The sequence below is a fragment of the Canis lupus genome, chromosome 30, assembly GCF_003254725.2.
Source record: "Canis lupus dingo isolate Sandy chromosome 30, ASM325472v2, whole genome shotgun sequence".
NCBI lineage: Eukaryota > Metazoa > Chordata > Mammalia > Carnivora > Canidae > Canis > Canis lupus.
Window position 1 is genome coordinate 34,620,769 of NC_064272.1, and position 18,966 is coordinate 34,639,734.

The window sequence follows — 18,966 nt, forward strand, 5'->3', positions numbered from 1 at the left end:
AAAATGGTACCTCCTTGTTTATTTGCATCCATTGCCAATGAGGTTGAGATCTTTTTATATGAATGTTTGCCACTTATACTTAGGAAGAAACACTTTGAACTTAAAAAGATGGCAAGAGGTTGATTAAATGCGAGTCAATATGGTAGGCTTACAACACCCTCTTCCCCTTTTTCTTTGCTTGAACACTTGAATAGGTTTCAGCATAACACTTCCTATTAATATAAAAAGTTATGCTTCCAAAATCTGTTTCTATAACAGCAGGATGTTTAAATTTCAAACATTAGCCATAGTTGACTAAACTGAATTTCTTAGTTAACTTTATGATGCCAGAAGGCAAGACTACTTCAGATGCCAGTTGTTTTTGTTATGTTTCATTAGGAGTCAGTAGAATTTCAACTTTTGGAAGCATACATTATACAAAGTTGAAAGGCTCCTTAGTCTGCAGTGTCTTTTGGCAAGAGAATGCTCTTCCTCCTTTGGCCAATAGCAGGTCCAAATGAGTACCTCATCCTCTCTAATACACATCTACACTTTTCTACAATTTCCCTCCTACAGTTCCCATTCTGCCGGCCATCAACTGTCTTTTCTAACAGTTGCAATATACAGTTGACTCTTGAACAACACGAGTTTGAACCATGTGGGTCCACTTACACTCAGAATTTTTTTATTATTAATGCCACAGGGTATTATAGATGTATTTTCTCTTTCTTATGATTTTCCTAATGAGATTTTCTTTTCTCTAGCTGATTTTATTGTAAGAATACAGTATATAATAAATATAACATACCAAATATGTGTTAATAGATTACTTATATTATTGGTGAGGCTTCCAGTCAATGATAGACTATTAGTAGTCAAGTTTTTGGGGAATCAAAAGTTATATGCAGACTTTCGACCATGTGGGGTTGGCACCCCTAATTCCCACTGTTCAAGGGTCAACTGTATGTTCAAATCCCAGCTCACTCTCTAGCTCCTCAAAAGAAAGTAGCCAAGGATACTTTCTCTTATCATACCATCTTTTTCCATTTGTTTCCCCCTCACCTCTGATAGAAAAGAAAGGCTTTTTGATTTTAAGAATTTGACACTGTAAAGTTCTTCCTTTTTATTATTTTACCTAGTTCTTTTTATTAAAAAATGACCTTCTTGGAAGCTTTCTCTCAACACTTCAAAAAAAAAAAAAAAAGGCAGCGTGGGCTGACATTTCAAATTCTAAACAAGTCCTATTATATTTCACCTGCCATTCTAACATTGTCTCTTTTAGTACGTCTTCTTGAAAAACCTATTCTGAGAATTTTAGAGATGCTGATCATAGGATTTCTACAGAGCATTAAGAATGGTATCCTTCATATGCTAAACATTTTCTTAGTGTGATTTATTTTTCTAAAAAGAAGCTTTCTCATCATACCCTCAAAGAAGGAAATTCTTAACATTATGCTTCACCGAGTTTAAGCCTTAATAAAGCCTCATTATTGATAATCTCCTAACAGAACCACTTTTTTCCCTTACATTTTTATAATTTTGTGCACACCTTGCCATTTTTGCACCTCTGTAGTATTTTTTCTACATTTCAAAGAAATACTCCTGAGAAATACTGAAGTCCTCTCTCTTTAGCTGACAGCCAGGTATGGATGTCAAGGCATTATCTCCAGCTAGCAGTACCATTAACATGTGCTGCCATCATCTGTTGCCAAACGGTCTAGAAAATGAGTGACAAGCAGATGGAGAGAACACGAAATTTAAGATGTTGTGTTACCATATAGCTTTGTAAATTTCTCTGCAAGATACACAAGCCATGATTAAAAGAAACACAATTATTTTTAAATAAGCAGATGGGATACAACTACTTTACACATCAATGACTTTCACATAAATTTACTTGACAATTAAAAAAATGTCTTCTCTAAAATGGGGATTAAGGACTGCAACTGTGTTGAGCACTGGGTGATGTATGAAACTGTTGAGTCACTATATTGTACACGTGCAACTAACATAACACTATGTTAATTCTCTTGGAATTTTTTTTAAAAAATTGAAAGGATTCTCATAAAGAAAATAAAAAGGATAAAATGAAATCTTTTCCAAAGGAGAAATAGTGTTTTACCTGTGCAGCACTCAGAAGGTGTGTCCGATAAATCGCAATCACCTCTTGGTGCTGTCTGTCAGTGTCCTAGAAATGTGGAAAGATGGACAGATCAGAGTACATTCACGTTTTCCAACACATGGAGGCTCGTGACAGTGATAATGCCACCTTCAGGCTTGATGCTACAAAACCGTATTGTGCTCCTGCCACTTTATGTTCCCGCCACATCTTCTAACAAACCACCTTGGGCCCACCAGATGCAAAACTTCATAGCATAATGATAGGATAAACTTTCCTAATCAATTGTGGGAGCATTCATAGTGAAAGTGATGCCACTTGTCCTAGGTAGAATGAAATTACCACCTTGGTTCACATCTAATGCCACGAGATCATGCACTTACCAACTTATATTTTGGATTATTGCAAAAGCTTTCCATCTTGTCTTCCTGCCTCTAGATTTTATTTTCTCTCACGCTTCTGAGATTAAGATAGCTCTTTTCTCATAGCACTTTTGGCTCAAAACCTTGGGAGAAACTTCATTACATATAAAAGAGAATCCAAACTCATCAGCTTGCTTCTCAACAGGGTTGGCAATTTAGCCACAAATACAGCTCCTACTACCAGCCAGGCTGATCAGCCTTTCACTGCCCCGTGGGTATGCCACTTGCATTCCACCTCTATGTTTTCTTTCATATGATTTCCCTTGCCTGGAAGATTCTCTGTTTCCCGTTCACCTACCAACACACCATCTACCTTACAAATTCAGGCCACATGTTCCCTTCCTGTTTGACTAGCTCCCACCACCACACCAGTGATCTTTCCTTCCTGTGAATTCATATCACTTAGAATCTGGGATCTTATTCTCAATTCTATATTTTACATTTTTGGTCTTGTTATTTTACTTTGCATGGATCTGTATTTTTGCTTCTTTAACTACCCAGAACTCCTTGGAGCAAAAACTATACTCTATCCCTGATGGTGTTTAACACAGTATCATGAACACACTAAATGATAAACAAATATTTCCAATTTTTGAAGGGACTACCATATCCTTTTGATAAGATCCAATCAATAATTTGTCATCATTAATCTGCAGGCCAGGTGAAAAATAGCTTTCTTCTATTCAAAAACAACTCCTTACCCAACTCCTACAGAATGAGACATCATTAGGAACAATTTACATTTGAGCAGACTATGTTTTCTTTAGCATTTCCATGTAATTGTATTACCTCATCAGATTAAAAAGGCAAGCAAATAAGTAATCAGTTCTTATTAGCCTATTTTACAGATAAGGAGGCCAAGGATTAAGGGGGATGGTCCATATCACTTGCTTTTAAGTGGTAGAGTTTAGAACTGAGGTCCAGTCTTCAGTTTCTCAATCCAGTTGCTTTCTTTAACTGCATATGGGATACCTATATGTGGATGGATATATATATATATATCCATCCACATACACACACACACACACACACACACACACACGGATGTTTTCTTTGAATATACAAGGTATAAAACCAGAAGGATACCTACCTTTATTTGTAAGTATAAAATATTATTTTTTAAAAACCCTCCTTTAGTTTAACGGACCAATATTTTAGAGTGTGCTGCAGTTAGAAAGACACTAGAGTTGGAGTCGGCTAGTCCCAGGATTAAATTCTAGCTGCATGTCCCTAGGCACCAAGTATTTTCATCTTTGCTTCCTTAAGAACTAAAGGGGGGGGAACAAAAGCTCTTTGGGAGGGTGGTGATGAAGAATCAAGGTCAGAGTATGTAAAGTGTTTAAGGTTGTGCCTGCCATACAGTAGGCAGCAAATACACCATTTAGTACAAGTAACTTTTAGCAAAAATGATTAATTTCCTGGAGCTGAGCATAGCCACAAATTATTGTGATTTCTAAATAAACTTTAACAGACTAATATGAACCCGCACATATGGGCATGAAGGACTCAAGTCCAGGGTACTCACAGCCAGCTGCTGCTGTAGAGACTTCACTTGGTGCTGCAGGGTGTCAATCAGCTGGCTCTGCCTCTTGCTGGGACTCCCACTCGGGGAAGTGAGCTGTGAAAGGCCACTGAGTGCCTGTTTGAGTCTTTCCACATCATTAAGCAGTTCTGTTATCTTAGAAAGAAAGAAAAAAGGTATGGGAGAAACATAGATTATTCACTTATTCGATTCTAATGAACACCTTTACACAAAAATCACTCCTGAGGCACACAATTTACCTTCATACACCAGAAAATTGAGGAATGAATATTGTCAAGATTGTTATCAATGGTATATACAATATATAAATAATGTAATTTCTTTAATTAAATCCCTCTCAGCAAATTCCTTACAAAAGCATTACCAAATTGAGAATATATATCCTAAGATCTGAATGTGACCTTGGCCTTCTTACTCTTAGTTAATATTTAAGTACCTATTTGAAACATAGGAACTCATGGGGCATTGCCTCCAACGAAGTTTGAAATGCGAGCATGTAAATCTAGCATTAACTCAAGTGCCTTGTTCGTCTCAAGAATGTATGATTTTTAGACTACTTTGTCTTAAAGGGTGGGGAAAAAAATCAGGAGGCTGTTCAGACTAGAAGAGAAAGCAAAGGCTTTAGTTAAAGTCAGACTGATCTATTATTAGCTATATGAGCTTGGTTAATTTCCTTCAACCAAGGGAAGGGGTGGGGGTTCTACCATAGTTAAGAAAATCAAATGCAATCATAAATATGTGCCTGGAATGTAGTATATGCTCAGTAAGTGGCAACAATTTTAAGTAGTTATTTAAGAACTTGCTACTACACTTATACACTCTTATATTCATAACAACCTTCTGAACAAGCAGAGAGCATTTAAATTCCCAGCCATATGAGTAGATGGATCAGGTTAGTGCTTGTATTTCTCCACTGAGGAGGGCTAGGGGTGTGCCTGCTTTTAGTTGTCACATTCCTCCGAACTGACCACAGCACCTGGCATATCATATAGAAAGCATTTAATAATTATTTATTGTACTGATAAAGACGCACCCAATCTTCCTGGTTTCTCGTCTTCACAGTACACAGTACTTCTCGTCTTCACAGTACACAGTACTTTATGCCAATTACCAGGTTCAAAAATATTGTTGAGCACCTATTCTGTAAATTGTATCATGAGAACGAATGAGAAGAAAAGGTCTGACCTTACTAGCTGGTTGAGAAGATCAACCACATAACTCTTGAGACAGAAACGTAGACATTTTAAACGGATGGCAATGCTAAGAGAAAACATGCATTTGGGGAGAGGAACAGTATACCGGAGGCTAGGCTGGATGGTGAAGGCTTTTGGGAAGGAGGATACGTTTTGAGGTGGGCATTAAGGAATGTATGGGACTTAACTCAGTAGGACGGAGGGGCAGGGCACTCTGGGCGAGGAGACCAGTCTGTGTAAAGAATGAGGACAGAGTATACAAGGAATGGGAGGGCTCGGTTACTGGCATGGGTGAATGCCAAGATCAAGTCTGGGGTGCTCCCCAGTGTCCTTCGTTTCTTGCAGCCTCTCTCTCATCACCCTTCTGGTACCCTAAAACCCACTGGATCTTGACTACTCACTTACGAGGCAAGTGAACCTTGAATCTCCCCATCTTTCTTCAATTCTTGGCTCTATCAGCTGAGGAAACCAGAGGACAAAAGCTTTTGTCTGTAAGACTTTACTTTTTTTTTTTTTTTTTGATCCTGAATTTCTTTGCACACTAGTAGTCTAACCGGAAAGGTGGCATTGAGCGGTCACAGAGTTAATGTTTTTGTAACCCTGTCCTGTGGGATGCTGTGATAAAGGGCCCCGCTCCACCCTGGCAGCTCTGCTCTGGAGCTTCCAAAGCAAAGCCATGCAGACTACTCGGTGCCTACCTTATTATCTTTCGCTTCGATCTGTTTGGCAGATTCCTGTATTCTTTTCTGTAACTCTGTGATTGTTGTTAAGGACTTATCACACCGCTCCTGCTGATCCTTGATTTCTTGCTCAATGCTGAAATGTAGCAATTCCTTCTCATCTTTGGCAGACAGTTGCTTCCTTTGGGCACGCAGCACCTCCTCGCAGGCTTCTTCATACTTCCGATTCAGATTGGCCAGTTTTTCATTCAGGTTGGAAATCTGGGTCTCCAGATCACTTTTTGTTGCTTTATATTTAGACAAATCAACTACCTCTCTTGTCTCTAGTTTTTGTAATGCTTGTTTTGTGTCCTGAACCTCAGACTGCAGTTTGGAGACCTCTTCGGTTTTGTTTTGGCTTTCTTCTTCCTTTTCCCTCAGGCTGGCCTTTATCATGCCCACTTCCTTCTCAAAGGCTTCCTTAACCCGCAGATGCTCTCCCAGGGGCACTGAAGAGTTCTTTTGGTTCTCTAGCATCTGATGCAGTTTGGCCACTGTCTGCTGCTCTTTCTCATAACACTTTTGCTTATTCTTCAGTTCTTCCTTGAGATGCTCAATTGTGCTGTTAAGAGATTTTTTCAGGGTCTCAACTTGTTCCAATGGAACATGTTGCTTTTGCAGAAGGGTCTGGGCTGCAAGAAGCTCAGAAGTCTGTCTGGCATTGTCGTCAACCAGTTTCTCCTTCTCAGTCTTTATCTCACTGTACTTCTGCAACAGGTCTTTCAACTGTTTGTTGAGCTCTTCTGCTTTTCTGTTGAGTGCTCTTTCCATGTCATGAGAGTTCTCGATGAGAACATTCTTATCTTTTAAATCCTTCTGAAGAGTGAAAATCTCCTTCTTCAACTTGTCATTCTCTTGCTTGTACTTCTTGGCCTCTTCTTCCCTGACGTGATATTTTTGCATCTGCTCCGATAACTGTTCTTTTAGTTCTTTCTCTGTGGCTTTAAATTTTCTCTCGCACTCTTCGAAGCTGATAATAGGAGCATATTTGAGCTTAATGCATTCTTGGATGGTGTCAAGTTCCTTTTTCTGGGCTTCAATTTCTGCGTGTAGTGTCACAATCTCCTCTTGGCCCTTTCTGTAGTTGGCCAGTATTTCTGCACTGTTATCCTGTACACTCTTCATGTTCTGATTTATGGCACTCATCTTCTCTTCATGCTCACGGAGGCTGATGTACTCGGCTTTTATTTGGCTCTGAGTGTTTTCCAGGTTTCTTTTGAGGATTTCATTCTCATCTTTTGTTTTTACAAATTCCTGATTGAGATCTTCCCATTTCTTCTTCGCATCTACTAATTCTCTATTGGTCTTATCCAGCGTGCCACTCAGCGCGGTCTTAACCTCCTCGTGGGTCTTAGCCGGCACATACTGATTACTCAGGGTCTTTTTCAAGCTAGTGTTTTCCGACACGAGGGCGTTTATTTTCTCTCGGTCTTCCCCACACTTCTTGTTCAGTTCCAACAGCTGTCGTTTGAGGTCAGCGACGCTGGATTTCAGAGCTGTGACCTCTTTTTGGTGTTTCTCAGGAGGCACAAATACAGTTTCTAGGCGGCTAACGTTCTTACTTAAACTGTCATTTTCCAACAGCAATTTCTCCATTTCCAGCTGCTTGTCTGCGCATTTTTGCGTGACATCTAAAAGCTGTTTCTTCAGTTCCTCGACGGTGACATCATGTGACTTTTTCATTTCTTCACTCACTTGTAGGGGAACATAATGACTTTTTATTTCACTTGTTAAATTATGTACTTGCTGATTGAGGAGCTTATTATCCAGATAAACCTTTTCAACGTCCCTTTGCAACACCTGATTTTTCGACGTGAGTTCCGTGACCTTCTTTGCAAGTTCTCCTGCTCTTTGCTCCAGTCTGCTCTTGAGCTGCTCATGCTCCTCTGGCTTGACATGCTGAGCAAGTTTGGCCTTACAATTCTCAAGCTCTCTCCTTAACTGTCTGATTTCAGTAAGTGATTTTTCATACTCTCTTTCTGTCTCTCCAATTTTTTTCACCTTCTCATTTACTTCGCTTGATAATAAGCTCTTCATGCTCTCAAATTTTTCAGTTGGAACTGACAAGGTCAGCTTTGCTAAGAGTTCCTTTACCTGGCCTTCCACCTCAGCAACCCTCCTTCCTTTCTTGTCTCGCTCCGTTTCACACATACTGAGTTCCTTCTGCAATCGCTTATTCTCTTCCACCAGCTTGCCTTCATCTCTCCTAAACTGTTCTACTAGCAGCTCATTTTGTTTGATTTGGTTTCGCAGTTTTCCCACTTCTGCTGATGCACCCTCATATTTCGCTTTCATGTCCTTCAACTGATCCTTCAGCTCCTCCATTAGTCTGTGATTCCCTATAGCTGCTTCACTGGTCAGGTGCTCTTTAAGGGCAAGAAAGTGTGTCTGCATTTGTTTTACTTTACCTTCCGACTCATACATTCTCTTCTGCACATCTTTCAATGCGTCTTCTAACTGCTTTATCTGCTCATCAGAGTCCTCCTTGATGCGTTCACATTCTAGTCCTAAAGCTTTGCACTCAGCCACCTTGTGCGCCAGCTCGTTCTGGAGCTTGAGGCGGTCTTGTTTGGCTGATTCGCAGAAAGTTCTCATTGCTTCTAACTCTTTCTTTAAGAGGTCATTTTCAGAATATGAGGTTTGATTGGGTAATGATAGCTCCAGTGGTCTTAACATAGACCTGCTTTGCATGTGGGCTGGCACCCCTGGGGAAGTACACTGAAAAGGGAAACAAAAAAAAAACAAAATACTAATCACAAAGGCATAAAGAAGACATTAACTTATTTGCCAGACTTATAAAGTTCCCACATCATCAATAGTCTGTAGCTTGCAGACTAACCTAGTGGAAAAATCAGTACTGATTTTTGAGGTAAGAAAAACAGTTCTGGGTATGATTCACTTAATACACTCTCAAGCAGTGATACTTTGAGAGTCTGTTCACTTTAAGCGTATTTCTGGCAAAAGAAAGAAGAAAGGGGTGGCCTGGGTGGCTCAGAGGTTTAACGCCACCTTCAGCCCAGGGCCTGATCCTGGAGACCAGGGATCAAGCCACGTTGGGCTCCCTTCATGGAGCCTGCTTCTCCCTCTGCCTGCGTCTCTGCCTCTCTCTCTCTCTCTCTCTCTCTCTCTCTCTCTCTCCGTGTGTCTCTCATTAATAAATAAAATCTTTAAAAAAAAAGAAAGAAAGAAAAAAAGAAGAAAAATAGTTATGGTCTCTGGAACCTATTTCCTCTTCCTTTCTCTATTTACAGTAACTATCCACAAGTGATATCAACTTTATCAAAATACATGTATTATTTCTATGCTTTATAGCACATAATGTGCTTAAAACTTCCAATTCTGAAGCAGGTCATCAGAAGCCTTGAATCAAAATAAGTATTACAATTTTAAATCTGCGAATTATTTCATAGAATGACATATTATTTAACTTCTAATAAGATAATTTCTGAATATCTTCATTAACTCCGATGTAATATTCTTCAAATTATATTTTTATAACCAGATTATATTTTCGCCACCAAAATAAACACAGCTAGTATGAGTTGTTGAGAGAATATTAGTTAACTCATAAAAATGAAACCAGTTTTCTTCTCTCAAGGAGGATGAACTAGAACTTAGCATATGATCTTAGTACAAAATTTGATTGACATCTTATTCCCTCCACTAAGAGTTGACACAAAACAGAAGTATAATTAAACTTCCCATGAAATAGTTCATAAACATAACATATAACCACATGCAAGACTAAGTTCAATTATTTTATTTTTTCCCATACAGCCTATTACAGTAAGGGCTCTTTGCAGATACTAACTCAATAAAAGCCACGTGCTGTGCATAACATTCCACTATTTTAAGAGGCAGGTTTTATTGTTGTTCAGTTAAATCTACGTTGCCTTCCCCTGGATCCAAAAGAAGAAAATTAACAACGTGGAATAATTTCCCAGCCTCATTCTTCTTCTAAATTACCTTTCAATTTACCAATGATCTTTAGACTAAGACTGATATAATTTACCACTTACACAGCTTTACAATTTCCCTTACTTGTTTCATTACAATCAAATATTTACCTAATCTTAAATACTTTTCAGATGAGATTCATTTTCTCAACTTAGAATCTTAGAAGTTTCCAGCTTAAAGTGATCTTAGACATCACACAGGCTAACTCTCTCTGCCTATAAATGACAGAATGTTAAAAAGCCCTTAAAAGCCCAAATATTTATCAGTTCAATCCATGGCAGGTGCTAAAAATGCAAACTTATATATACTATAAAGTAAAAATAAGAAGCAGACAAACAAGAAAATCAGACACCGCTACCTCTTGGAAGCTTTCCTTATTTTGAAGTGAATTTCCAACACGTAGAATATATATTTGAATACAAGAAAAATACATTTCAAAGCTAAAAAAATCTACTTCTGAATTATTCATGTCTGTCTTCCCCTTTATATGGGCAAATAAGAAGAGCTGACCAAACACTGTTAATAAATACAAGCTTACTACCAAGGACAATGGAATTGTAATTCAAATCTCTTATTTAAGCTACTGTCATCAAAAACACTCTAGAGGGCACCAGAAACAGTAATATCTGCTTTTATTAAATTCAGAACACCAAGAACAATTTCTCTTTGATAATGAAAACCATATTCAATGTATATACACTGATATATAATGCTGCTTTCCTCTTTTTAAAAAGGCACAAATATTTTTAATAAATTTTTTAAATCAAAACAGAATTACCTGTGAATCTGTCATGTACATTTGACCCTGTTTGAGAAGCATATCTTCTTTTCCTACATAAATCCAAATAAATGATATCTTAACTTAAATATCCACACCAAAGTAGGCTAAGAATTGATTTGGTGTTATTATGTCTCTTCTATTACTCAAAAAAAAACCAAAGCCTGGGTTACAACATAAAATTATCCATGTTCTAAAATATTCCTGTTTTCCCCTATTATTTCTACATACATAAAGGAAGTAATCATATTCTTCTGCATAGATCCTAAGTTGATTTTTAGAAATATATGACTGTTAGACTACATAAGCTACATAATTATTATAAAATAATCTTACAATCAGTCACAATAAAAATGGTGTTCTTTACAATTTATGGAATAAATATTATTGTTGTACTTAGCTTGAGGATAATTTAAGATTTACTGGGAAGCAAAAAAAAATGGATTTTCTAGAGAAATTATATATAATCAGCAAATAATACACAAAAGTTATTAATCAGTCTTAAAATAATTAAGAAATAAGTATTTATGCAACTTCTAATTTTAAAATGCCTCTCTGCATTGAGACTATATCCAAAGATTTCTCCAACTCAGAAAACTATGTTTCTTTTCATAAAAAATAAGCTCCAATATCACAAGATAAGTGTCTATTAATCAACAAGGCAAGTTTGGTAACTCATACAAGATACAATTTAAAAATAGGTGGCTAGGGAAAACCAGAGCCCCAGTTTTACCAGATTTTATGTTAGAGGCTACAGTAGTATCTTCACCACTTCTACTTCCAAGTGTTTGGGCATAACACACAAGTAGTAGAAGTTTAGCGGCAAGATTCATATACAGTTAGATGAAATAAATAAGCATAAACATTCTTCTTTGTTTAAGCTAGGGGGACGGTCATGATAATCTATGCTTTTGTACTTACGGTTACTAAAATGACTTCCTGATCCTAAATGATCGCTCTGAAATCAGAAGCATAAAAAAAAATTTAGGTGAATACTGCTTCATTTTGTTAAATTCTGTATCTATTTTAACTCTAAGTGATCCAATCATTAAAACCACATTTCAATATTCCTTGTATCTGCTGAGTATTACTCTACTTGAAACCATAAAAAGACACAGCACTAGTGACAATTTGAGAGGCCAGGTGGGAATAAACTACTTCCCTAAGCATTTTAATAAAAGCAGCCAAGTGTTTCAAGGAAAAACTTTATTGCTCAAAAGAAAAAAGAAAGTGAGCCTCAAATGAACTGAAACAACTTTCAATGCATACGCTGTGCTGCTTCTTTACCTCAAAAGGAAGAAAATGCCATTCATGCATCAAGTACTCACTTTCCCACTGTTAGGAGCAGGAAGCCTGCCTCACTGACTGTGAAATATTCACGAAATCCCTTTTTTTCAGAATTTATAAAATACAGATTACTTTTGGAAGGCAAAAGAAGACAGAGCTGGAGATGACACTGAAGCAAGGCCTACACACAATCAGAAATAAATCCATCAATGCATCAGTTAGGAGAAGGAGAATAAAGGAGAAACTTCAGGTATTCTGAATTGAAGTCTATTTGAACTGGTCCTTTTTTCAAGTCAGAATTGAACATATAAATTCAAATATTATACCTACGAGAGTAAAGACATACCGATATGAAACTTAATCAAGGAAGTGAAAGACCTGTACTCTGAAAACTATAAAACACTGATGAAAGAAATTGAAGTCAACACAAATGGAAAGATATTCCATGCTCACAGATTGGCAGAATTAATACTGTTAAAATGTCCAGACTACCCAAAGCAATCTACAGATCCAATGCAATCCCTATCAAAATACCAACAGCAGTTTTCACAGGACTAGAACAAATAATTGTAAAATTTGTATGTAACCACAAAGACCCCAAAGTGCCCATGCAATCTTGAGAAAGAAGAACAAAGCTGGAGGTATCACAATTCCAGATTTCAACATACATTGCAAAGCTATAGTAGTCAAAACAGTATAGTAATGGCAGAAAAACAGACACACAGATCAACATAACAGAATACAGAGCCCAGAAATAAACCCATACTTATACAGTTAATTTAAAACCAAGGAGGCAAAAGTATACAATGGAGACAATACTGTATCTTCAACAAATCGTGTTGGGAAAACTGAACAGCTATGTGCAAAAGAATGAAATTGGACCACTTTTTACACCATACACAAAAATAAACTCAAAGGATTAAAGATCTAAATATGACGTGTGAAATCACAGAACTCTTAGAAAAAAAAACAGGCCATAATCTCTTTGACATTGGCCATAGCCACATTTTTCTAGATATGTCTCTTCTGGCAAAGGAAACAAAAGCAACGATAAATTGCTGGGATAACATCAAAATAAAAGGTCTTTGCACAGCAAAGGAAACCATATAAACGCCACCTAGCAAATGGGAGAAGATATCTGTAAATCATATATCTGATAAGGAATTAATATCCAAAATACAGGAAAAACATACACAAGCCCCACATTCCCCCCAAAATAATCCAATTTAAAAAATAGGCAGAGGACATGAATAGACATTTTACAAGAGAAGGCATACTGATGGCCAACAGACACATGAAAAGACACTCAACATCACTAATCATCAGGGAAATGCAAGTGAAATCACAATGAGATACCACCTTACACTTCCCATAATGTAAAAATATCAAAATATCAAAAAGACAAGAAATAACAAGTGCTGGCAAGGATGTATAGAAAAAGTAATACTTGTATCCTTGTGCACTGTTGGTAGGAATGTAAATTGGTGTGGCCACTCTAGAAAACAGTATGGAGGTTCCTTGAAAAATTAATAGAAATACCACATGATCCAGTAACTCTATTACTGGGTAATTTACCCAAGGAAAACAAAAATACTAATTCAAGAAGATAGATGTACCTCTATGTTTATAGCAGCATTATTTACAAAAGCTAAGATATGGGAGCAACTCAACTGTCCATCAATAGATGAATAGTTAAGAATATGTGGTGGACGTACACACACACACACACACACACACACACTGAAATATCAACCTAAGAAAGGGTGAAATCTTGCCATTTGCAAAACACGGATGGACCTCGAGGAAATTATGCTAAGTGCAATAAATCAGACAGAGAAAGACAAAACTGTAGGATTTCACTTTATATGTGAAATGCCAAATACAAAACAAATTATCAGATAAACAAAAAGTAGAAACAGACCCATAAATACAGAAAATCATCTTATGGTTGCTGCAGGGCAACCAGGAGGTAGGAGAATGGGCAAAACGGATGAAGAGGAATGGGAGATACAGGCTTCTAGTTATGGAATGAATAAGTCATGGGATAAAAGGTACAGTATAGGGAATATAGTCAATAGTATTTATAACAGCGTTATATGGTGACAGGCAGTAGCTACACTTGTGGTGAGCACAACATAACATAGAGAGTTGTTAAATTACTATGTTGTGTTCCTGAAACTAATGCAACATTGTGTATCATCTATTTTCAGTTAGAAAAAAGGGAAGATGTAGTTCATGTTTGTGTATCTGTGTGTGTACTAATAGCTATGTGTCAAAATCAAATAGGTGACAACAATAAAATGGTCTATAGTTCTGTAACTAAGTTAATGCCACCTCCACTAATCCGTAGCGTCCCAAAGGTATGGAAATATGTCTAAATTTAGTTAAGCTCTTTGTTTTATATAATTTTTAATATTAGACTTTGCAGTAGCTACCAAATGAGCTTATACATATATAGGTTGGGGGAGACCTACACACATAAGGAGTTCAAAAAAAACTTAGTTTGGGTTTATTACTTTTACTTGATTACCCAAATAAAAATGAACAGATGAGTTGTAACATAAAATTAGCTTCATTCTAAAATACCCATATTTTCCCATGTTTTTCCTATCAACATAAGGATACTGCTTACATATTATATATTACACATAATGCAGCATTCCTGTTGGCACTTTATGAGGAATTTTTATCATGTGAGATGATATAGCGGTAGGTACTCAATATTTATAAATAATACATTCTTAGCTTTTAATGGTTACTTTCATAAATACTGGGTCACATATAAAGTGGGCCTCTAATTTTCTTCTTGAAAGTAAAACACTCATTTCTAGTATAAAAATTCATCAAAATTAATTTATGTATCAACTAAAGAAAATGTCCCCATTGGATTATGGGAAGAAAGTTATAAAACAATATTTCCACCTGTTGAATGTGCATGCACAGGTTATGCACAAAGGAAGTTCTGAAAGATCAATCAGGGGCTGAGAGTGCTAGGATTATAGGTGTGTTTATTTTCTGCTCTTAGTTTAACCACATTTTCTCAGTATCCTAAAATATATGTGTTGTTTTTATAAGACAAAAACGTGTTGTTTTTCTACAATATATTATAACCTCGTTGAAAGTTATAGACTTGGCTCCCAAGTTTGTCAAAAGCTGCAGAAAAACATGTTATTATTAAGATGCAAGAGTCCACTCTTAGAAGAAAAGTAATACACATAAATAGTATCTGATTATAGATATCCAACTTTGATGGACACCTCAGGAATCTCATATACACATCTGTATTTTCTCATTCAAGCTATCTGAGCATGAAATTAGTCAGATCGCCTAGGTTCAAAGTTCTGGCTCTTCCACTTACTATTTACAGAGCCCCTCATAAATAGACTGCTCTGTGCCTCTGTCTCCTCATTTATGAAGTGGAGAAAAGAATAAGATCTACCATACAGAGTTGATGTGTCTATGAAATGCATGTACAGTGCACAGAGCAGTATCCTGGCACACGGTCAGTGCTATAAAATGTTAGCTATTACTAGTTTCACTATTAACCTTAAAAACAAACATCTTCAGAGAGCCTGGGTGACTCAGTCAGTTAAGCGTTCTCCCTGGCTCAGGTCACGATCCCAGAATCCTGGGATCAAGCCCCTTGTTGGGTTCCCTGCTCAATAGGGAGTTCGCTTCTCCCTCTGCTCCCCCCACCCCCACCCCATCCACATATACACACAAACATGCATGGTCTCTCTCTCTCTCTCTCTCTCTCTCTCTCTCTCAATAAATAAAATCTTTTTTTTTAAATTTCAAATGTGAAAGATAGAAGCCACTCTACTAGTTCATAAGCTTATGAACCTGTATTTCTGAATAATCTTCAGAATTCAGTCATATATATGCAAACATGCATCAAGGCATAATTCATCTGCAGTACAGTGCATGAATGTTAAATGTGCAGTGCAATAAATGTCTGCATATGTATACCTTGTGTAATCACAACCCAGATCAGGACATAGAACGTTCCCAGCACTCTCAGAAGCTTCTTCACGCCCCTAGTCGGTAACCGCTCACCAAAGGGTGGCCTCTACTCTGACCTCCATCACCACAGATTAGTTTTGTCTGATTCCAAATTTCGTAAAAATGAAATCATGAAATATATACTCTTTGTATCTGATTTCTTTTCAGGCAACCATCATGTCTTTACTTTTTTTTTTCACCACTGCACACATATTTTTCATCTCCAAAGAAAATAATTGCTTTTCTTATGTACTTTGGGGTTATAGTCTCCAGTAAAGATAAAAGATTCATATTGAATTAGCCACTTTCTTCAGCAGCCCCAGGGATGAACAATATTTATTAAAATATTCATTATGGCCTTGCAAAACAAACTTTGCAGGTGAAAAACTCCACTCTTCAGGAGAGTGGGCATGTCAGGGCAGGAAGCATGGGTCGTGAAGGAAGCAAGTGTGAGGAGGCTTCTAGGTACTGGGTGTATCCTACTTTTTGATCTTGGTGTGTTTGACTTGTCAAAATTCTTCAATGTACACACTTTAACATGTGCACTTTATAATGTACACTGTATTTCAACAAAAACTTTTAAAAATACCACGACTTTGGAAAAACTAAGAGCTAACTGATTCAACTAAAGCTGAGTATATGAACTGAGCCTTACTGATACACTACTCTCAACCAAGCATTGTAGTTAATGCACACACACACAAAACCCTTTCTGAGATAATCCTGGAAACACACTATTCATTTGACACTTTGTTCTTGTCACCAATCCTGGAAATACGCCATTCATTGTTTGACACTTTGTTCTTATCACCATCATAAACATTGCAAATAAGAGTGTGAAGTTCTATAAAGGTAAAGACAAAGAGGAAGGCCAGGGAAGAGGACAGGGACGAAAGGGAATGCCCAGCCCACGAAGGTCAGTTCAGTGGTCTCAATTAACCTTTGCAAACTACTCTGTGGAGAAAGGCACCATCACCCCAATTTTGCAAAAGCAGCAGCAAGTTTAGAGACTTTAAATAAACTGCCTGAAGTCACACAATAAGGAAGAAAGTAATCATTCAAATTCAAGCCTGACTCCAAGCTCCTTAGCACTGCCCATAATGTGTTATACAAAATAATTTATTTAAGCTTTCTATACCTCAAAATATTTAAATCTGTTTTTCAGAGACTCAATAGTTCTTAGGCTTTCTTCATGTTGCTTTTCTTTAGCCACCAAAAGAGACTTCAGCTTTTCTTTCTGAAATGGAAAGGAATGAACATAGAGCAAAATCACTATGTGCAACTGAGTTAAAAATGTGTTTCAGAAATGTGAATTAGAATTACTTTGATTTTTTAGTATTTTAAACTATTAGTAGAGTTCAAAATTTTTACAAATATACTAATAAAATATATAATATATACAAACAATACTGTGAAAAATCACATTTCTGCTGGTTGTTTCAAATCTTAAATTTTCAGACATTTTATTTATAATGTTTAGAATTTTACACCTTTTCATAAAAGGTTTCACAGAAAATGAGGCATTCAGAGGCAATAACAACAAAATGCCATGCTTCTGTACTTAAAACATATTTTTATAGTCACAGTAGGTTTTGTTTTTCCCTTTAATCCTTGTGCCCATCCCAATTCAGGACTCAAACCTCTACAGCAATATCATCTTCAATTTACATAACATTTTACAGCTTTAGAGTAAAATCTATCATCCTACCTCACTTTCCAGATCATCAGCAACCATCACTTCCTAAATTTAAAAAGAAGAAATGTATTTTCATTAGTGAAAGTTTATTTTTAAAGGCATGAGCTCAGTGAATATCTTTGTAAAAAACTGGCACGTGTCTTTAAGATTGCGAACACGGGGGATCCCTGGGTGGCGCAACGGTTTGGCGCCTGCCTTTGGTCCAGGGCGTGATCCTGGAGACCCGGGATCGAATCCCGCGTCGGGCTCCCGGTGCATGGAGCCTGCTTCTCCCTCTGCCTATGTCTCTGCCTCTCTCTCTCTCTCTGTGTGTGACTATCATAAATAAATAAAAAAAAATTAAAAAAAAAAAAGATTGCGAACACGGACGTAAGGAGAAAATGTCTCTGGATGACCAATTCTGTGGTCTGAGCTGTCACTCGTTCCTCCCACTGACCACGTTCAAAAGCACTTTGATTCTTCTGAGAACCCATTAGTTATCAACTCCTTAATCCTCTTCCTCACATCTTTCGTCTACTCCTCTCTCTCCAACCCTCCAACCATGGTTCAGTGCTTTGCTATTACCGTACACTAACAGTATTCCCTATTCTTATATGTGACACTGAAAGTTTCACGTAAAGATCCCAGTAAGATAGAACTTTCCTCAAGGGCAGTGACCTGGTTGTACTTCCTTTAGCATCTAGCACCATGACTTGACGTGGCAGGTGATCATTAATGATTTGTTATCAATGATGATCACGGATAGTAAAACAGTTTTTAATTTTTTAATATTATGTAGATTATTTACCTCATTCAGCTGTAGTTGTAAACCATTGACTTTATCCAGTAATATTCTCTGTTCTTGCTGAATTTTTCTCAACCTGTCTTTCAAATCTTCATTTTCAATCTCCAGCTCCTTAAATAGTAAAGATAACAGGTGCTAGACCAGGCTTAACAGAGCAATTCTTATGGAAGAAATTTTTAAAAGAAGTTTGTTATCCAGTACAGATATATACATCCATAAAACAGCTTTAAGTCCAAAGACACGATAGTTTCAATGACATTGAAATGACTTAAAATTTATAGATCAGAAATAATATACACGCATACTAGTTTTATAGAGATTTGCTTTACTGTGCTTCGCAGAGATTGTGTGTGTGTGGTTTTTTTTTTTTCTTTTTTTACAAATCGAAGGTTTGCGGCAACCCTGCATCAAGCTAGTCTATCAGCACTGTTTCTCCACCATCATTTGCTTACTTTGTGTCTCTGTCACATTTTGGTAACTCAAAATA

The 18,966-nt window shown here is 37.0% G+C and overlaps 1 protein-coding gene across 3 annotated transcripts in view; it reads right to left on the reverse strand.

Annotated features, from left to right (window-relative positions):
• UACA (uveal autoantigen with coiled-coil domains and ankyrin repeats) overlaps window positions 1–18,966 on the reverse strand; it is a 90,959-nt gene that overhangs the window by 1,577 nt on the left and 70,416 nt on the right. For 2 of the 3 annotated variants that reach the window (XM_025472306.3, XM_025472305.3), the window contains exons 11-18: window positions 18,483–18,590; window positions 17,708–17,740; window positions 17,138–17,236; window positions 11,632–11,668; window positions 10,711–10,763; window positions 5,955–8,693; window positions 4,046–4,198; window positions 2,102–2,167 (exon numbers count right to left, since the gene is read on the reverse strand). In XM_025472306.3, coding sequence (XP_025328091.1) covers window positions 2,102–2,167; window positions 4,046–4,198; window positions 5,955–8,693; window positions 10,711–10,763; window positions 11,632–11,668; window positions 17,138–17,236; window positions 17,708–17,740; window positions 18,483–18,590 — 3,288 coding nt within the window. The remainder of the gene's footprint in view (window positions 1–2,101; window positions 2,168–4,045; window positions 4,199–5,954; window positions 8,694–10,710; window positions 10,764–11,631; window positions 11,669–17,137; window positions 17,237–17,707; window positions 17,741–18,482; window positions 18,591–18,966) is intronic. The other variant, XM_025472307.3, reaches the window with a different exon arrangement.